This window comes from Musca vetustissima, unplaced genomic scaffold, assembly GCF_032173495.1.
Source record: "Musca vetustissima isolate MV318-11 ecotype Yass unplaced genomic scaffold, APGP_CSIRO_Mvet_v1 utg8537, whole genome shotgun sequence".
NCBI classification, from domain to species: domain Eukaryota; kingdom Metazoa; phylum Arthropoda; class Insecta; order Diptera; family Muscidae; genus Musca; species Musca vetustissima.
In genome coordinates, this window is record NW_026881632.1 from 146,447 (window position 1) to 166,190 (window position 19,744).

The 19,744-nt window shown below is 34.9% G+C and overlaps 1 protein-coding gene across 2 annotated transcripts in view; it reads left to right on the forward strand.

The window, feature by feature from the left end:
- The first annotated feature begins 414 nt into the window (after positions 1 to 414).
- LOC133327601 (rho GTPase-activating protein 100F-like) overlaps positions 415 to 19,744 on the forward strand; it is a 44,067-nt gene continuing 24,737 nt past the window's right edge. For both annotated transcript variants that reach the window (XM_061536118.1, XM_061536120.1), the window contains exon 1: positions 415 to 578. In XM_061536118.1, the coding sequence (XP_061392102.1) occupies positions 492 to 578 (87 nt within the window). In that variant the 5' untranslated portion in view covers positions 415 to 491. The remainder of the gene's footprint in view (positions 579 to 19,744) is intronic.

A 19,744-nucleotide genomic window follows, 5' to 3' on the forward strand; every position in this document is an offset into this window, starting at 1 on the left:
AATTTACAACAAGAAGAACAACAACTGAAACAATCATCAATGGAAACTAGGCCTGCAAAAATGACAAGAATCTCCAACTATCTTCACTGATGTAGAAGCAGGAGGAGGAAGCTGTGTGTTGTTGTGGCTACGCGGTAAATTTCAAACTCCCCCTTCGCCGCCATCCATTGTCGCAGTCGTCGCCGTCACCACGCATACATACATGGAGGCATAGTATGTCATGTTCTCGAGAGAAGTTTTTTGAATGTATTTTCAGTTGTTGGTCATAATCGATGGACAACTACCGCAACAACAACAACTACTACTTGTAAAATTTGCAGCCACACACATACATTCACAAGTCGACAGCAACACCCACACACATATATGTATCATCATTAATGCAGCTCAACTCAACAAAAACAACAACAACAACATTGTGTAGAACCAAAACGTGCCACAGATACGCCGTCGTGTCGTCGTCGTTGTCATCACGTTACCAATACCACTAAATGCAGTGGAAGAAGAAGTTTACTCGATTGAAAGCAGCTACAGGACATTCGCGTGCGCGAAGAATGCTTTGTTGTGGACGAAGAAAGGTAAGTCAAGTTGTCATCTGCGGCAACAGCCCCATCATCCGAATCCCAATCGCAATCCTATTGAGGTTGAGAGGCTGTATTTTAATTAAAACCGAAATAATGGAGTCACATATTATGTTGACTGGCCCACATTTTGGATTTCGAATCCCAGCTATGTCAATAAAAAATTCCAAAATCTGGTAAATATTTGAAATAGGTTTGATATCTACAGTCGTAAAAAAAACAAAATCTCTTCTAGATCCTTAAAAGATTAGAAATGTCACATAAGACAACATAATGGTTGTGATAAGAAGTAGGGGGAGGGTAGGGGGTGGCTGGATGTGTGTCAAAACACATATTGTAGACAACAGCTCATCCTTGTCAAAAATTTTTTTAGCATGATTCTTTTTTGTTGTGTGTGTATTTTTTTTGCACAACACAACATCGTCCGGCCTTGTATCACTTCTCCGCCGTAATGCTATATGCCTCCCCCTCTCTCTCTCTTTGTATGCATTTAGTTTTGATTCCGTTTTAGTTGTTAATGCATCCAAAAATCTCTGTACAAGCTCAACCGCATTTGTACATTACCAAAACGCACACACACACACACACATCTATACCCTCACACACACTCCTAATCACCCTCACCCATTCGTTTGAACAGCTGTCGTCACACACAATAGAACTTCCCCACCCGCCAGTGTACAAGTGTACAAGGATTTGGGTCAACTTTGTTAGAATTTCCTCATTATTAGGGATGAGGATACGACTGAACGAACCAAGAGTGGAGTGGTAGTGGATGGATGCATCTGACATATGAGCGAATGAATGGATGAATCAAAAAAAAAAAGTATAAATAAGTAGTATGTGCATAATGTGCGTATGTATATATATGTCCATCCCCCCTGTGTGTGTATGTCGTGTAAATACAAACGGTTGTAGTTGTTGCAGCGGCAGCCACTAAAAGAAAGAACAAAAAATGAGTTCAACTATTCTAATGTTTTATTCATATCAAAAAAAAAAATCGTCATAAGATTGCCTTAAAAAGGAGCGCGCACACCATCACATACACATAGCATCATCTACACACATAAACCCAAAAAAAGAAAATATTTTATATGACCCTTTGTCGTTTCTAATGTTCCGTCTATGTGTGTGTGTTTTTTTTTGTAAAACTCCATGCATTCGCTGCTGCTGTAGCCATAATTGGGGTTATTGTTTGAGATTTAAGCTTAGGGTTGGAGAGGGGGGTTGAGAGATCTTTGCATACTTGTTTTCATAAAGAATTATTAATAATATGAAATCTATATTGTAGAAAAAAGAAATAGATCTATTTGAAAATATTAAAAGAAAATTCCACATTACTAAGATTGGAAAATGCGGTTGGGACCTTCAAAATTCTTAAAGTGATGAACTGAAGAGCCAAGGAGTTTTTTAATTGAGGAGCTGAGACATTTGAGAGGTCTTCTATATAAATCAGCCCATCTACAGGCCTTCCATAAATTGATGGGCTTTGCTTCGTTAACTTTTTTTATATAGAAATCCCTTATTTGGATTGAGGCGGTGAAGATAAGCTTCTTAAGAGGTGCTATATAGATTGGACACACTTAGAAAATCTGTTATAGAGAGAAACCCCTTGGAGGTCTTCTGTGAAGGGATAAGATCATCTTAGGTGGTATTCTACAGAATAAAAATTTCTTTAAAGAAATGAAGAACAGTGCAAGATCTCTTCAAAAATTACGATCCCTTTCAAAACTTCTATATATGCATATAATTATTGTGACAGAGAAAATCCCATTTTGGAAAAAATTAATTCACTTAGGAGGTCTAGAAAGTATAAATTTGGAAGTTTTCTTTTTTTTTTTATAAATAGACGATACATCAGAAGAACCTTGGACCATTCTATAGACTAACAGCTCTTGGCAGCAGCCGTCAAGTGTTTTCTACAGAAATGTTAAGATAATCTGAAAGAACACGATTCTTAAGGAGTATTTTATAGAAAGTGTAGATTTGGGAGGATAGCATAGCCAAAACATGGCCAAAATCGACAAAATACTGTATATTTGTGGGGCTACAGTTATATGGAGGTTAACCTTATTTTCAGCAGGGGGACTTTTTTAAAATTGTGCCCTGAGATTTTACACTCTTATAGCAGATACAGCCATTTTTTTATAAACGTAATGAGCACCTATGCGAAAACCTCAACAAGGCTTAGATTTTTAAAGAATGTTATTTTAGAAGGCCCAAATAAAGCGTAGATTTCTAAAGAATTAAAACAAGACGTGGATTTTTTAGAAGCCCTCAACGAGGATAGATTTTTTAAAGAAGATTTTATCAGAAGCCTTTAAACAGATGTGTATTTTTATACCCTACACAACTATGTTGTCAGGGTATTATAGCTTTGTGCAGCCCCAAAAGTTTGTAACGCCGCGAAATATTGGTCCTAGACCCACCTTTAAGTATACCGATCGTCATATCTCGACTAGCTGAGTCAATCTAGACATGTGTGTCCTTCGTCCGTCCGTCCACCCGTCTGTCTGTCCATTATAATTTTTAAACACGATACAGGCCACAGTTATTGACCAATCTTCACGAAATTTTGCATGTAGGATGGGTTCTGGTTAATTTTTGGTAAAGATCGGATTATATTTAGGGGATGAAATGGACCAAATACTTAATTTTTGTCCGTTTTTCTGGTCGCTCCAGAGGCCGCAATTATGGCCCGAACGTCGCGAAATTTTACACGGAGAAAGGGATCGGGCTAAAGAATATGCATGCCTGTTTTGATAAAGATAGGTCAATATTTAGCGGGTCAAATGGACCCTGACTTTTGTGTGAAAAATTACAAAATTTGTATTCTATGGCGTATATTTAATACTGAAGGACATAGACCCAAGAATTTGATAGTATATCCAAGAGAAGTGGCTTTAAATTGATACCAATTTTATTGGCTTATGTACTCGGATGTGGGAGTTACACGTAAATATTTACAGGTGCTTACGTATTCAGATATTATTTAGTAAAACATTATCTCACTAGAGGGCGTAAATATAGCGCTGATCGTTTCGAAATTATCCATGAGGATCCGGGTATGGTCAAGGACAACGCCTATAATTTTCGATGATAATCAGATAATAAGTAATTAGAATTATCGCGAAATATTGCCCATGCTCAGAATATAGAACCACAGAAAGTTATATTTTCGTGGAAGTTGTGTAGGGTAGGCCCCGTCCGACTATACTGTTCCGCTCACTGGTTTAAATAATATTTTTGAGAAGCCCTTAAAAGAAACGTAGATTTTAAAAATATTATTTTTTAAGTGTTCTACAAGGCGTAAATTTTCAAAGAATATTTTTCAGAAGGCCTCAAAAAACGTGAATTCTTAAAGAATATTTTTGAGAAGCCCTCAACAGTGGCGTATATTTTTAAAGAAAATTTTTTAAGGGCCCTCAGCAAGGTGTGGATTGTGCACACAGGCAAAAAGAAAAGAAATAGACACATGGTTCCTTTTGAGAATATGCATAGAATCACTTTCTGATACGATTTATGCATGTCCGTCCGTCCATGTATTTTTGTGAACAAAGTACAGGTCGCATTTATGATCAGATTTGGATGAAATTTGGCATAGGTCACTTATTTGGCCCAAGGACGAACCCTATTGAAATTGGGAAAAATCGGTTCAGATTTAGATATAGCTCCCATATATATTTTCGTCCGATTTAATGTAAATGGTGCGCCAGAGTCCATATATATCTTTCGATTTGCACGAAAGTTGGCCCAGTGTAATGAATTAGGTATAGAATGATGTGTGTTAAGTTTCCTGAAAATCGGTTCAGATTAAAATATTGCTCCCATATATATTTTCGTCCACAAAAGTCGGATGGGGCCGACCACTTGATACCCTACACAACTTCGACGAAAACATAACTTTCTGTGGTTTGATATTCTGAACATGGGCAAAATTTCGCGATATTTGCACCCTCATGACCGACTACACATAGGTCAATAAACTTGTTCCCTTCATCGTGGCTTGTGTGGTGATGTTCGGCTTTCAATTGTGGCTATAGATCGATTCGAAAAAACACAAAAAATTAAGTTTTCGGTCCATTTCATTCTAATATTATTATCTGATCTTCACCATAATTTCGGTGACGTCGGCGTTGTCTTTGACCATGTTTGAATCATGGCCAATTTCAAACGATCAACCCTATACTTCCAACCTCTGGTGTGGTAATGGGTTACTGAATAATAAAAATACGTAAGCACCTATAAATATTTAAGTGTAACATCCACATCCGAATACAAACAGTATTACTGGTATCAATTTAAAGGTCAACCACGTCACAAAAGTCTGGGTTTCGCTAAATATTGACCCGATCTTGGGCCCAATCCCCATCTCCACTTAAAAAATTTTCTAAGTTTGGACCATAATTGCGGCCTCTGGAGCGACCAGAAAATCAGAAAAAAATCAAGTTGTTGATCCATTTCATTCCCTAAATATTAACCGATAATTACCAAAACCAATAGGACATATCCTATCCTACATGCAAAATTTCGTGAAGATTGGTCCATAACTGTGGCCTATATCATGTTTACAAATTATAATGGGCAGACGGACGGACACACATGTCTAGATCGACTCAGCTAGTCGCGAAATGACGATCGGTACATTTAAAGTTGGGTCTAGGACCACAATTTCGCGGCGTTACAAACTCTTGGGGCTGTACAAAGCTATAATACCCTAACAACATAGTTGTGTAGGGTATAAGGAGCATTGTTTGTACCATCCATCATGAGACCACATTTGTATGAACACTTGAGATATTTTCAAACAAATGTTATGCAGATAGTTCGCAAATTTGTGCCACAAATTAAAATTTTGTGTGGAATGTACAAAAAATATTTACAGCAAATTATAGTTATGTCAGGCATTTTCATTTAAATTTGTAAAATTTATCCTAAATACTGGGCTATTTTTGATCCGTAATTTTGAACTTGTTTGTTTCCAGAATCGTAATCAACCTCCTCGAAACCCTCATATTTTATATTTATTTCATACCTCCACTGACCTAATTATGTCTAAAAAATTGGACCTCTGGTTCAGTGCGATCATCCCTTAGTATATGCCAAATATTGTGATTTCGACCAATATTTGTTATGCGTTTCCTTAAAATTTTGTTATCAGGTCGAGTCTGTCGTTTGACTGTCCGTTTGACATTGTCGTATTCATTTGAAAAAATATTCTTTAAAAGATCCACGCCTCATATAGGCCCTGAAAAAATATTCTTTAAAAGATCCACGCCTCATATAGGCCCTGAAAAAATATTCTTTAAAAGATTCACGCCTCATATAGGCCCTGAAAAAATATTCTTTAAAAGATCCACGCCTCAGATAGACCCTGAAAAAATATTCTTTAAAAGATCCACGCCTCATATAGGCCCTGAAAAAATATTCTTTAAAAGATCCACGCCTCATATAGGCCCTGAAAAAATATTCTTTAAAAGATCCACGCCTCATATAGGCCCTGAAAAAATATTCTTTAAAAGATCCACGCCTCATATAGGCCCTGAAAAAATATTCGGTAAAAGATCCACGCCTCATATAGGCCCTGAAAAAATATTCTTTAAAAGATCCACGCCTCATATAGGCCCTGAAAAAATATTCTTTAAAAGATCCACGCCTCATATAGGCCCTGAAAAAATATTCTTTAAAAGATCCACTCCTCATATAGGCCTGGAAAAATATTCTTTAAAAGATCCACGCCTCATATAGGCCCTGAAAAAAATATTCTTTAAAAGATCTACGCCTCATATAGGCCCTGAAAAAATATTCTTTAAAAGATCCACGCCTCATATAGGCCCTGAAAAAAAATTCTTTAAAAGATCCACGCCTCATATAGGCCCTGAAAAAAATATTCTTTAAAAGATCTACGCCTCATATAGGCCCTGAAAAAATATTCTTTAAAAGATCCACGCCTCATATAGGCCCTGAAAAAAAATTCTTTAAAAAATCCACGCCTCATATAGGCCCTGAAAAAATATTCTTTAAAAGATCCACGCCTCATATATGCCCTGAAAAAAATATTCTTTAAAAGATCCACGCCTCATATATGCCCTGAAAAAAATATTCTTTAAAAGATCCACGCCTAATATAAGCCTGAAAAAAATATTCTTTTTGAAAAAAAAATCCACGCCTTCTAAGAGACCTGAAAAAAATATTCTTTAAAAGATCCACGCCTCACATAGGCCCTGAAAAAATATTCTTTAAAAGATCCACGCCTCATATAAGCCCTGAAAAAAATAAATGGATCTTTTAAAGGGCCTATATGAGGCCCTGAAAAAAATATCCTTTAAAAGATCCACGCCTCATATAGGCCCTGAAAAAATATTCTTTAAAAGATCCACGCCTCATATAGACCCTGAAAAAAAAATATTCTTTAAAAGATCCACGCCTCATATAGGACCTGTAAAAAATATTCTTTAAAAGATCCACGCCTCATATAGGCCCTGAAAAAAATATTATTTAAAAGATCCACGCCTCATATAGGCCCTAAAAAAATATTTAAAAGATCCACTCCTCATATAGGCCCTGAAAAAATATTCTTTAAAAGATCCACGCCTCATATAGGCCCTGAAAAAATATTCTTTAAAAGATCCACGCCTCATATAGACCCTGAAAAATATTCTTTAAAAGATCCACGCCTCTTATAGGCCCTGAAAAAAATATTATTTAAAGATCCCCGCCTCATATAGGCCCTAAAAATATATATTCTTTAAAAAATCCACGCCTCATATAGGCCCTAGGTTAAAAGAATTATTCAGCTATTTAATATAAACATTATTCACTTAATTCCTAAGTAGCTATGAATTACATTATAGTACAAACATTTATCTATTTACACATTTCTCTCGTTTTTTGTTTGAACATGTTTTATTTGATCTGTCATTGATGATTGCTACATACATGAATTTAACAACCTAGCAAAAACAAAATCAATTTTAATAATAGTATTAGTCCATTATCATTCTTCATTCTAACATAATTGTGATTTCTAAACGACATATCTCTTATACACACGCACTACACACATACTCGTATACTCTTGTACTCTGGAGTAAAATCTAATCAATTTCATATATTGTCTCATTTTATTTCAATTCGTTTATTTTTGTGTCCTTACACAACAACAATTTTCGTATTTGGCTACCTTTAACAGTTAGTTTATTAACAACGTTATCCTTCGTTATCGTCATTACCATCATCATCGTCTTCTTCTTGGTCGTCCTGTGGTACTTGTTTGTAAATTATTTCACGTTTATTTTTGGGGTTTGACAAATTTCATTTTTGTTATTACTGCTGTTGTTGTTGTTGTTGCTTTCATTATTGTTAATAAATATTTTTCCTCTCCGGATATGTGTTATTATCCGAACACTTCCGTTGCTGTCTTTTCGAGGCAAATGTATATCATTGTGTGTGTACGAGCGTGTGCTTGCGACTCTTTGGATGTTCTCTTTGTTATTAAAAGAGCCCGAGAGAGAGTGTGCACATTAAGTATGTACAAGCAAAGGATATACTAATTATATCCTGGCCTAACCATACACACATCAGAATGTGTTAAAGCCTGATGACAGTTATTAATTTGTGTGTGGGGGTGTAGGTGTGTGTGTGTGCATATAAGGAAAGCAGAAAAAGAGTCATGTCCCTGTATCTATTTTTATTTAAGGATTCTGTGCATATCAACTAGAATTTGGAACTACTCTCTTTCATTTCTGTGTTCTCTTTTGGACTCTCTTAAGGCATTAAACTATTGCGCATGTCCAAAAATTTCCGACCAAAATTTTTGGATTATTCAAATTTTTGGTCGCCTATATTTTATATAGATACCTGCGCCCTTTAGACGAGCTGAAGGGCCAATGAGTCTATATAGACGAGCTGAAGGGCCAGTGAGTCTATATAGACGAGCTGAAGGGCCAGTGAGTCTACATAGACGAGCTGAAGGGCCAGTGAGTCTATATAGACGAGCTGAAGGGCCAGTGAGTCTATATAGACGAGCTGAAGGGCCAGTGAGTCTATATAGACGAGCTGAAGGGCCAGTGAGTCTATATAGACGAGCTGAAGGGCCAGTGAGTCTATATAGACGAGCTGAAGGGCCAGTGAGTCTATATAGACGAGCTGAAGGGCCAGTGAGTCTATATAGACGAGCTGAAGGGCCAGTGAGTCTATATAGACGAGCTGAAGGGCCAGTGAGTCTATATAGACGAGCTGAAGGGCCAGTGAGTCTATATAGACGAGCTGAAGGGCCAGTGAGTCTATATAGACGAGCTGAAGGGCCAGTGAGTCTATATAGACGAGCTGAAGGGCCAGTGAGTCTATATAGACGAGCTGAAGGGCCAGTGAGTCTATATAGACGAGCTGAAGGGCCAGTGAGTCTATATAGACGAGCTGAAGGGCCAGTGAGTCTATATAGACGAGCTGAAGGGCCAGTGAGTCTATATAGACGAGCTGAAGGGCCAGTGAGTCTATATAGACGAGTTGAAGGGCCAGTGAGTCTTTATAGAAGAGCTGAAGGGCCAATGAGTCTATATAGACGAGCTGAAGGGCCAGTGAGTCTATATAGACGAGCTGAAGGGCCGGTGAGTCTATATAGACGAGCTGAAGAGTAAGTTGATCTATATAGAGCCTTTATAGTCGAGTTGATCTATATAGAGCCTTTATAGTCGAGTTGATCTATATAGAGCCTTTATAGTCGAGTTGAGTCTATATAGATGAGATGAAGGGCCAGTAAGTCTCTACAGACAATCTGAAGGGGTTCTTTGGCTCCGCAGAATTTGCTGCCTCCATTTGGTCGACTTTCTTCTAGGCTAATTTTTTACCTTTTTCAACAATTTCCCCCAAAAATATTCTAGGGTAACATTGCGCATGTCCACATAATATTATTTGTACCACAACATTTTGTATCCCTACTAAGTTTCATTTTATTTAGGGGGTTGCATTTGAATTTTCTTCATCAACCGTCGATGTTGGTCAGCCAGAAAAAGATGTCATTCAGGTGTCCTGTATAGGAATCCTTTTTACTATTTATAATACATACACACAAACTCATATACACATACGCACAGGTATTTAGAATTTCTCTCTCTCCATATATGTAATTTTTTGTCGAAGTTGCGTTGATCTTGTTTAATAATAGATGTCAGGTCGGGTCTGTCATTTGATTGTCCGTGTGTGTGTCACTGTCGCCGTCGTCATGTGGTCTGCTGTCGTTGACCCATTTGCCTGACTTAATGTATGCCTGCCTGCATGCATTTGTGTGATGTACAAAACAAAAATTACGCATTATGGTACACATAATTTTTAAGGTTTCAGCGATAATGGTTGTTTGTTGTCGTTTGGAATTTAGACGAAAAAGTTAGATTTTTAAATGTAGATTCAAATTGAATTTTGAAATAAAAGAGATTATATTTTATTATATATATTCAAAATTTAAAATAGGTCTTTAATTAGATTTGTATTACAAATATAAATATATACATCATACTGCCTAAACAATATAATCTATCAAATTGGAAATTTCAATCTGACAGGTAAATTAAACAACAATAGAAAAATTTGATTTTTAATTTTGAGAGGTGTGATATAGGAAAAGACTATAGACATAATAACATTTTTCAAAATAGTGAACATTTACGGTGAAGGTACAAAGGAAGCAATATACCTACTTGTTGAAATAAATGTATTAATTCGGGTACTTCGTTCGTTATATACTTACAATTGAGGATTTTTATGTGGCCTCTAGCCTAATTTCCGAAGCATTTGATCGTTATTTGAAATTGAAAGCATTTCAGTTTTCATTTATCTTGCTCAGTGTATGGAACATAAACTTTTTGAAAACTGGGTAAATAGAGTTATTTTTTGATTTCTACCATGTCCATACTAAGAGCTATCTCATCGTGAAAATTGATCGTTAAAAGTATTTCCCTGCTTGAGTTTTCATTTGGTTATGCCGAACTCAGTGTTTATTTATAGAATATTATCCAGAATTATATTTATATATAGTATAAATATATTCATATATTCCTTAATATCGTTTAAATAATGTGACAAAAACTTTCGAATTGATACGACATTTTGATCAAAAGAAAGACTTAAATCGGTTCCGATTGAGAGTTGTGTACTTGTTCCTAAATAAAGCGTAGGTATTGATTTCATAAATTGTACAAAATTAAATAGTTCATAGTTAACAGAATTATGATTTTATATTGACAAAAATTATGACCAGTCTTAAATGTGTACGAAAGAGGCTATGTCCGTCCAATCGACAAAAAAGAAAAAAAAACATGCAATCAATATTAGGCTAGGACCAGTGAAAAAGGCGCTATATAATAACTTTACTGACAAATATTTTAAAATAGGTTCCAACCCCATATGGAACTATAATATAGCAAATGATTTTTGGGTAGTGTGTCTAAAACTTCCGATGTACTGAAAAATGTATTTTATATAATGGATATAATAAATCATAATATGGTGTCATAATATATCTTGCAACCCACCAGAGAGATTCTGTGTACAGTCACTTTTGATGACAACTTATTCTAAAATGAATAACCTCACTACGAACCGATAAAATGTATAATGGGTTCGTTGAGATAAACTTCAGAAAAACGATGATAAGTTCGTCCCGGCCGAACTTTTCGATATTGATAGTTATTGCCCAGGTAATGAGAATAAAAATACTAATTTATTTAGACATGTGCGTCCGTCCGTCTGTCCATTATAATTTGTAAACACGATACAGGCCACAGTTATGGACCAATCTTCACGAAATTTTGCATTAGGATGGGTTCCGGTCCCTATTGTTTTTGGTAAAGATCGGTTAATATTTAGGGGATGAAATGGAAAAAAAAATTTATTTTTCTCTGATTTTCTGGTCGCTCCAGAGGCCGCAATTATGGCCCAAACATCTCGAATTTTTACATGGAGAAGGGGATCGGGCCAAAGTATAAGCATGCCTGTTTTGATAAAGATCATTCATAATTTAGCGGGTCAAATGAACCCTAATTTTATGTGAAAATGACAAAATTTGTATTCTGAAGGACATAGACCGAAGACGTTGACAGTACATCCAAGAGGAGTGGCTGACCTTTAAATTGATACCAATTATATTGTAGTATGTAGTCGGATGTAGGCGTTAAACTTAATATTTATAGGAGCTTAAGTATTCAGATATAATTTAAAACTTTCAAAGAGGTTCCAGTTATGGTCAAGGAGAACTGTTCGGTGATGATCACAGAAACAAATTGGGATGAAGTGGACCGAAAATTTATTTATTTTTTTTTTTTTTTGAGTCGATTTAAAGGCCACAAGACATCCCACGGTGAAGGAAATCTCGATAAGTAATTACCATGGCTGTAATGAATATTGGGAATATTCGGAAAAAATATCAGTGTAAGAAAGAAGTGCTGTTGATCTCTAATCGGCCAAGAGGGTGCAAATATAACGAAATATTGCCCAGGTTTGAAATAAACATCCGTAGAAAGTAAGAGCTCCGTGGTAGATGTGTAGGGTATCGTATGGTCGGCCCCGTCCTATATGTACTGTGCCGCTCACTGGTTTTTAGTACTTTGATGTAAGGGTACCGTTATATGGGTACTACATTTGAGTGATGTACATGTTTGGGTGCCACACCAAATAACGGAAAAATAGGAGGGATTAAATTTCCATCTGCGAAGCCTTAACCAAACGAATGAGCAAGGATTTCCATCTGCGAAGCCTTCTTAAACGAATGATGACTGGAGATGAGGAATGGATCGCATATGATAACCCTGAGCGAAAACGATCGTGGTCAAAGAGCGGTGAAGCACCTCAGACTGTGACCGAACCAGGACTAAAGGCCAGGAAGGTTCTTCTATGCATTTGGTGGGACTAGAGGGGGATTATTTATTATGAGTTGCTTAATTAAGGCCAAACGCCAAATTCTGATATCTACAGCCAACAACTGGACCGTTTGAAGATAGCAGGAGAGGTGTCGTGTTCCACCAGGACAACGCTAGGCCACACACATCTATAGTGACGCGTCAGAAACTTCGGGAGCTTGATTGGGATGTTTTAATACATTCGTCAGGGCAATCAGGACTTGGCATCTAGGGAGGATTGTGAAAATCGACTACTGGAGTTTTTTTTTTGCAAATAGAGAGCAGGGCTTCTATGAGAGAGCCATTATGACGGTACCTTTAAAATGGCAACAGATCATACAACAAAACGGACAGGCATAAATCGGCATATACTTTTATTCTGATTAGAATATAAATACTTAATGGGGTCTCCGGTGAATATTTCGAATGAAAACTTTAAAACCTTATGGTATAAAAACCATTTATGTGGATATTCGAATTTGATTTAAGACCAATAAAAACCAAAACATCAAATTAAAGTCAATTCGCCAAAACCTTCAAAACTCGAATATTGGGGTCTTAGAAGCGATTTCAATAGGCAGACGGACAGACAGATCTACAAAGATTTTTTTGTGTCTCGATTGAAAATGTCAAGGTTACAAATATACACTCTACTTTATTTTGGAGGGTATACAAATCCGCATTTTTCCTATATTTCTGTAATTTGACTTATAAATAAAAAATCATTTTTAATCCTAAGTGTGTTTATATTGATATTTCAGTTTCTCTATATATATATATTCTATCTATCTCCAATCCTTGTACCTCGCTTTTGTCCTTATTTTCATGAACCCATAAGGTTTTTCGTCGTCCAAATATTCTATAAAAATATCGATAATAAGATTTTAGCTAGAGTCCTCAAAGACAAGAAATCGATATTCGCATGCTTTCATCGTCCTTTTCCTTATTTACCCAGTCCTTGCTCAGAAAACCTTATATAGTAACACTTCTACTTAGGGATTCGCCTTAAATATTTACAATAAATAGTTCCCCCCATGCCAAACACTGATAATAATTTTTTTTTAACCGGGCTTTCAGCGAATTTATTATAGTTGTCATACGAATCTTAATAGAATCTTCCGCATATAAGGTGCTCCATAGTAGACCCACGTTCGATTTTTGTTATTTTCCTACTGGTTACTTTGGTTACAAAATTCTAATATGTCGCCAAAATATACTTTTTTCATGCTGTTATATCTTTCAAAGTTAAATTTAATTAACATAATGATATTCGTCCTTAGACAAACTTATTTGCAATTTTAAACTGTTCGCTTTCCTAACCTAACACAATATTAAAACCAATGGTGCATATTCCAAGCATCTCTTCCATTAACACTTTATGCAAAATAGATATTCTCTTATTTCTCCGATACACAAATTTCTCTTTGCAACATAACTTGCGGCAATGTCCTTTAATATGCTCTCTCTTTTGTTTGTGAGCCTGTCAAAATTTCCATTTTTTGACAAATTTGAATAACCGTTATTGTTCGTTAGTTAGTTAGGCCTACGCACTCACATTAAATTTGTCATAAAGCTTTTGTTGGTTGGCCCACAACAACAATTGTTTGTCATGGTATTTGTGTGTGATGGTGGTGTTTCTTATAGAGAACGGCTAACATACGAGGAGAGTACATCAACCACCACCAATACTATCAAAGGATGAACATCATTATGATGTTGATGTTCATGTGGTTGTTGTTGCTGCTGTTGTTGTTAATAGCCATAGCATATGAAGGAGGAGCTTTTTGCTCCTGTTTTAATGGGAAGCCTTGCTCTACTTTTTGTCAACGATGTTGCGGGCTTTTAATACAAAAGATTTTGCCGAGTGCGTCGGGTTGGTTTTCTGGTGTTGAACGGCATTCATCGTGTCGTGTGTCGTGTGGAATGAAGTGGAACGGGCGAACCGTTTTTTCTGCTTCTGTTTCTTCTACTTCTTGTAGTGTATAGTCGTGTGTTTGTGTGTGTGCGAACGTTTGCCCTGGTATATGTGTAGTTTATAGGCCTTTGAACACATACCGATACATAGACGAAACAACAACGGCCACATATACATAAATATATACATATATATACACATGGAGTAGTATATAATAGTAAAAGTTGTGAAAGAAATTCGGTTGTAGTGAAAGGGCATCGAACAAAAAACACCGAAAAAATTTGAATTCGAAAAAAAATAAAACGAAAAATAGAATAGAACAAGAATAAAATATAAAAGTTCCATAATAAAAAAATAAATATATAAGAAAATTAAAAAAATATTAACAGCAAATAAAATGAAAATTTAGCACTGCAAAAAATTCCCCCGCTTAAACAAGTCAATTAAATGTGCAATTAAAAAAAATAAAATATTACAAAAGAGATATACAAATTAGTGTTAAAATATATATATAAAAATTAAGGTGAAAAATATAGCAAAAAATAAAAAATAAAACAATTTAAAAAAATCGAAAAATAAAACAAAAAAAATTATTGATACACTTTTTTTGTAATAAATTTTTCATGGAGCACACAAGCCAACAGGGTGTACACAAAACCCTACACCTACATCACTTAACTTATCTTGAGTTTTTCATCTTCTTCTTATTATTATTTTTTTTTTGGTTAGTCAATCGCCCATGCACATCCCTCCCCCGCAGAATGCCAATGAGCATGGTCCTGCTCAATTTTTTCTCTGGTATACATGCTAGAGCTGCTGGCTGTCTTTTCTTATTTGCCACCATCAACCCCTCAACCTCCGTTCAGGAAGGAAGCCCTGGCCTGGTGGGAGTTTTCTGTGTGTGTATGGTAACAATGTTAATCTTATTAAGCATTCTCAAAAATTGGGGTAGCAGACAGAAAAATATCTTAAGATTGTTACACACAAAGCTTATCTGTGTCTTCCACAACCGATGGAGAAAAAAAAGAACACAAAAGGCGCCTAAAAAGATACACCACTCGACGAGAAAAAAACAAGGGATATTAACAAAGTTGCCTAAATGTATACTTTAGCTTATCCTTGTTATTGCTTACACAGTATATTATAACAACTCTGGCAACAAGAACAACAACAACAGCAGCACCAACCAAATATTACAATCAAATGTCTATACACCAAGCCAAAAACAGCAACAACAAAAACATCGCCGAAAAAAACCACGTCACACATTGTTCCAAAAATAACAAATTATATATTTTATTCTGAGTATTGTGTCTGTGTGTTGGTATGTTATTTGGTGTATATGTGTGAATATTAACGCACATGTTCCAACGTATGTGGTGGCGCCAAACATTTCAAACGTTCTGCTGCTGCTTCCATGGCTGTTGTTTATTGACAAACTCTCTATGTCGAAATGGCCACCATGGCATGGCAGTCGTATTGGACAGCCAAGGATATTAACTGTCATTATAATATCCTTTATCGATATTTTGTATGAACTCCCACTAGTTTTTTTTTTGTAATTTTGTAGTTACGCGTTTTTGAAAAACTAAAGTCCATTAATGACAAGTCATTAGTTTTGGAAACCAACAACAACAAAACAACTCACATTATATTACACTAGTTTACAAAGGGTATAAAATGGAGGGTATGGTGCTTGAAAACAATTTTTAAAAAACTGCAATGCTGAGGAATTTTCTATGAATTAATTATAAAAAATCAAAGCTTCGAAAAATAATCTTTCATAGATCAATTTACGGAGTGGTGCTTTCATAAATCCATGCTTCGGAAGGATTTTTAAAAATAATATTCGTAAAAGGTTAATGTTTCGATATGGTCCTTAAAAAATAAGTTCTTACATTGGGATATTCCTCGAAAAGTAATTCTTAAGAAACTGCACTCTTTAGAATTGTCTTTAAAAACAATCTTTCATAAGTCCACACTTAGAAATGGCCATTGAAAAATAATTCTTTCAAAGTTAATGCTTAAAAAAAATATTAAAAAATTTTGATAAGTTAACAATTGGATTTTTTGAATGTCCCTTGACCAATAACTTTGAAATTGTCTTTTGGTCCTTGAAAAGTATTTCTTAACAGTGTTAATGATTTGAAAAAAAAATTAAAAGCTAACGCTTTGATATTGTCATTGAAACATAACCATTCAGAAGTCCACACTTTGAATTGTCCTTGAAAAATAATTCTTATGAAGCTGCACTCTTTGGAAGGGACCTCGAATCATAAGCTTTCAGAAATCCGCACTTTGAATAGTCCTTGAAAAAATGCTTAAGAAGCGGTACTCATAGAAATGGTCCTTGAAAAATAACCTTTCATAAGTCCAAACTAATAAAAAAAATTAATCTTACAAAAATCTACACTTATTTTTAAAAATCCTTGGATATTGGTCTTATTGTCCTCGAAAAATGGTCATCGAGAAATTATTTTTAAACATCCATGGTACAAAGTCTACATTTTGGAATAGAATGGGAACACTTTTTTGTCCTTAAAAAAAAAATCCTATAAACATTTCATAAAAGAAAATGTTTCGATCTCCAAAAACTCCAAGGTCTTTTGATAGATTATTTCTTTAAAAATAACTCCTTTTCTTCTTGATCCTTTTTACTTGTTTAGTTGTTCGTAATTTATAGGTCAAATAGTCATTATTTATCGGCCCAATACCCGAAAAATTAATCCCGTCTCTTTTGGTATACTGGTTATTGGAAAAATTATTTTAGGAATACCTCTTTTATAGTCCTGGGGAAAAAATATTCGTAATAAGTTCTCATTTTTTGCCTAATGTTTTTGTAATGACACTTAGGAAATTTCTATTAAAAAACTGGCTAATTATTAATTATTCTAACAGCTCTCAGAAAATATTATTTAAAAACTTCTATATATTGGATTATTACGTCTTGGAAAAACATTTCTAAAAAATCCTTGGTCAAATATTTTTAGTTGTTGTTGTTGTTATTTGTCCACACTTATTGGTAGTTTTGTCTTTGAAAATCATAATTTTATTTGAGTCGTGAAACTTTTAAAATCGCAGGACTTTTTATTATTTCAATCCTCGAAACAAAAAAAAAATAAAAAATACAGCTGTCGAGTCCTTTAAAATCTCCACATAGGAAAATCATTTTTTAAAATGGCAAACTTTTGGGTAAGACTTTTGGTCTTTTAATCCCGCCGAGTCCTTAAAAATCCACTTTTATTAGTTCTTAAGTTTTTGTAATAATTTTTAAAAACCCACACTTATTCGCTTTTAAGTCTTTGGGAAAAATAATTTTTAAAAATTCAAATTCAAAAATCCACCTTTTTTAGCCTTTGAATTCTTTTTAAAAAAATATTTTATAAAAATTCACGCTTATTAGCCTTTGAATCCTAGGGAAAAGTTATTTTTAAACATTCAGGTTTTTAGCCTTTGAGACCTTGTGAAAATAATTTTTAAAAATATACTTTTTTAGCCTTTGAGTCCATGGAAAAAATGCACGCTTATTGGGCTTTGAGTCCTTGGAAAAATAAGTTTCCGAAATAGCAATAGTTTTTGAATATTTGTTTTTGCAAAATAGTCAGGCTGAATCCCAAATAAACCGCCAACACTACTTTTTGAATATTATAATAATATTGGAGAGTTAAGTTTTAACGAAATCCTTCTTCATTGGTCTAGAATTTATAAAGAAAAACATTTTTAATAATTTTAGTCTAAAAGTCCTTCAACAAATTATCTCAATAAAACATCTTCTTTCTGGTCTAATGGCTCTTGACAACATATTTCAAAAAACTTTTTTGGTCCAATAATCCTAGGAAGAATAATCATTTCGAAGAACTATGCAACATGAATCTTGCTTTCTTTAATAATCCTCATCTATTGCTCCAATAGTCCTTGCAAAAATATTCTTTAAAGCAGTATAGTCGGACGGGGCCGACCATATGATACCCTACACAACTTTGCGTTATTTGCACCCTCTTGACACCGGACTAAAGGTCAACAAGTACTACTAATATTCAATAGACGAGAGCTGTACTTGTCCAGATTCTCTTTACTGTAGGTTATGTTGTGATGTTGAATTTTCAATTGCGACCTATAGATCGAAAAAAAAACACACACACAAGCAGTTAAATTTTCGGTCCACTTCATCCCAACATTATTATCTGATCATCATCGAAAATTATAGGCGTTGTCCTTGACCAAAATTGGAATCTCATGGAAAATTTCAAAGCGATCAGCGCTATATTTCCGCCGTCTAGTGTACGACCATATAATTGGTATCAATTTAAAGGTCAATCACTCCTCTTGAACATACTATCAACTTCTCGGGTCTAGGTCCTTCAACGGCAAATATATACGCAAATACAAATTTTGCCATTTTTCACACAAAAGTCAGGGTCCATTTGACCCGCTAAATATTGACCGATCTTTATCAAAACAAGCATGCTTATTCTTTGGCCCGATCCCCTTCTCCATACAAAAATTGTGTTTGGGCTATAATTGCGGCCTCTGGATCGACCAGAGAAATCGACAAAAATAAAGTTTTTGGTCCATTTCATCCCCTAAATTTTAACCGATCTTTTCCAAAAACAATAGGGGTCTTCATTTGCCAGAACCCATTCTACATGCAAAATTTCGTGTAGATTGGTCCATAACTGTTACCTGCATCGTGTTTACAAATTATAATGGACAGACGGACGGACACACATGTCTAGATCGACTCAGCTAGTTAAGTACACTGATCGTCATATCAGTGTACTTAAAGGTGGGTCTAGGACCAATATTTCGCGGCGTTACAAACTTTTGGGGCTGCACTATATATACCTGACAACATAGTTGTGTAGGGTATAAAAATTGTATTTATTGGCGTAAAAGTCCTGAAATACTCATTAAAAAATCCTATTTCGTCGGTCAAATAATCTTAAAAAAATATTCATAAAAACTCCACATTTATTGTAGTCATTGGATAAATATGCTTAACAAATCCTCACTTATTTATATTATTATTTCATTGAAAATATCCTTAAAATGTCATATTTATGGTTGTTATAGTAGCTGTAAAAATATTTTTCAAAAATGTTTTTTTATAGGTCTAAGAGTCCTTGGAAAGGTTTTCTTCAAAAATCCTTTTTGTTGATTTAATGTCCTAAGAAAAATAATTCTCACTTGTTGGTCTAAATGCCCTTGGAAAATATTTTTGGAAACTCTTTATGTATTGATAACTTAGTCTTTGAAAAATATTAAAAAAATCAAATTTAAAAAAAAAAAATTCAGTCGATAAAAATGTGTATTAAAATTTCCTCATTTTGGATCAAATAGTCCCTGGGAAAAAATAA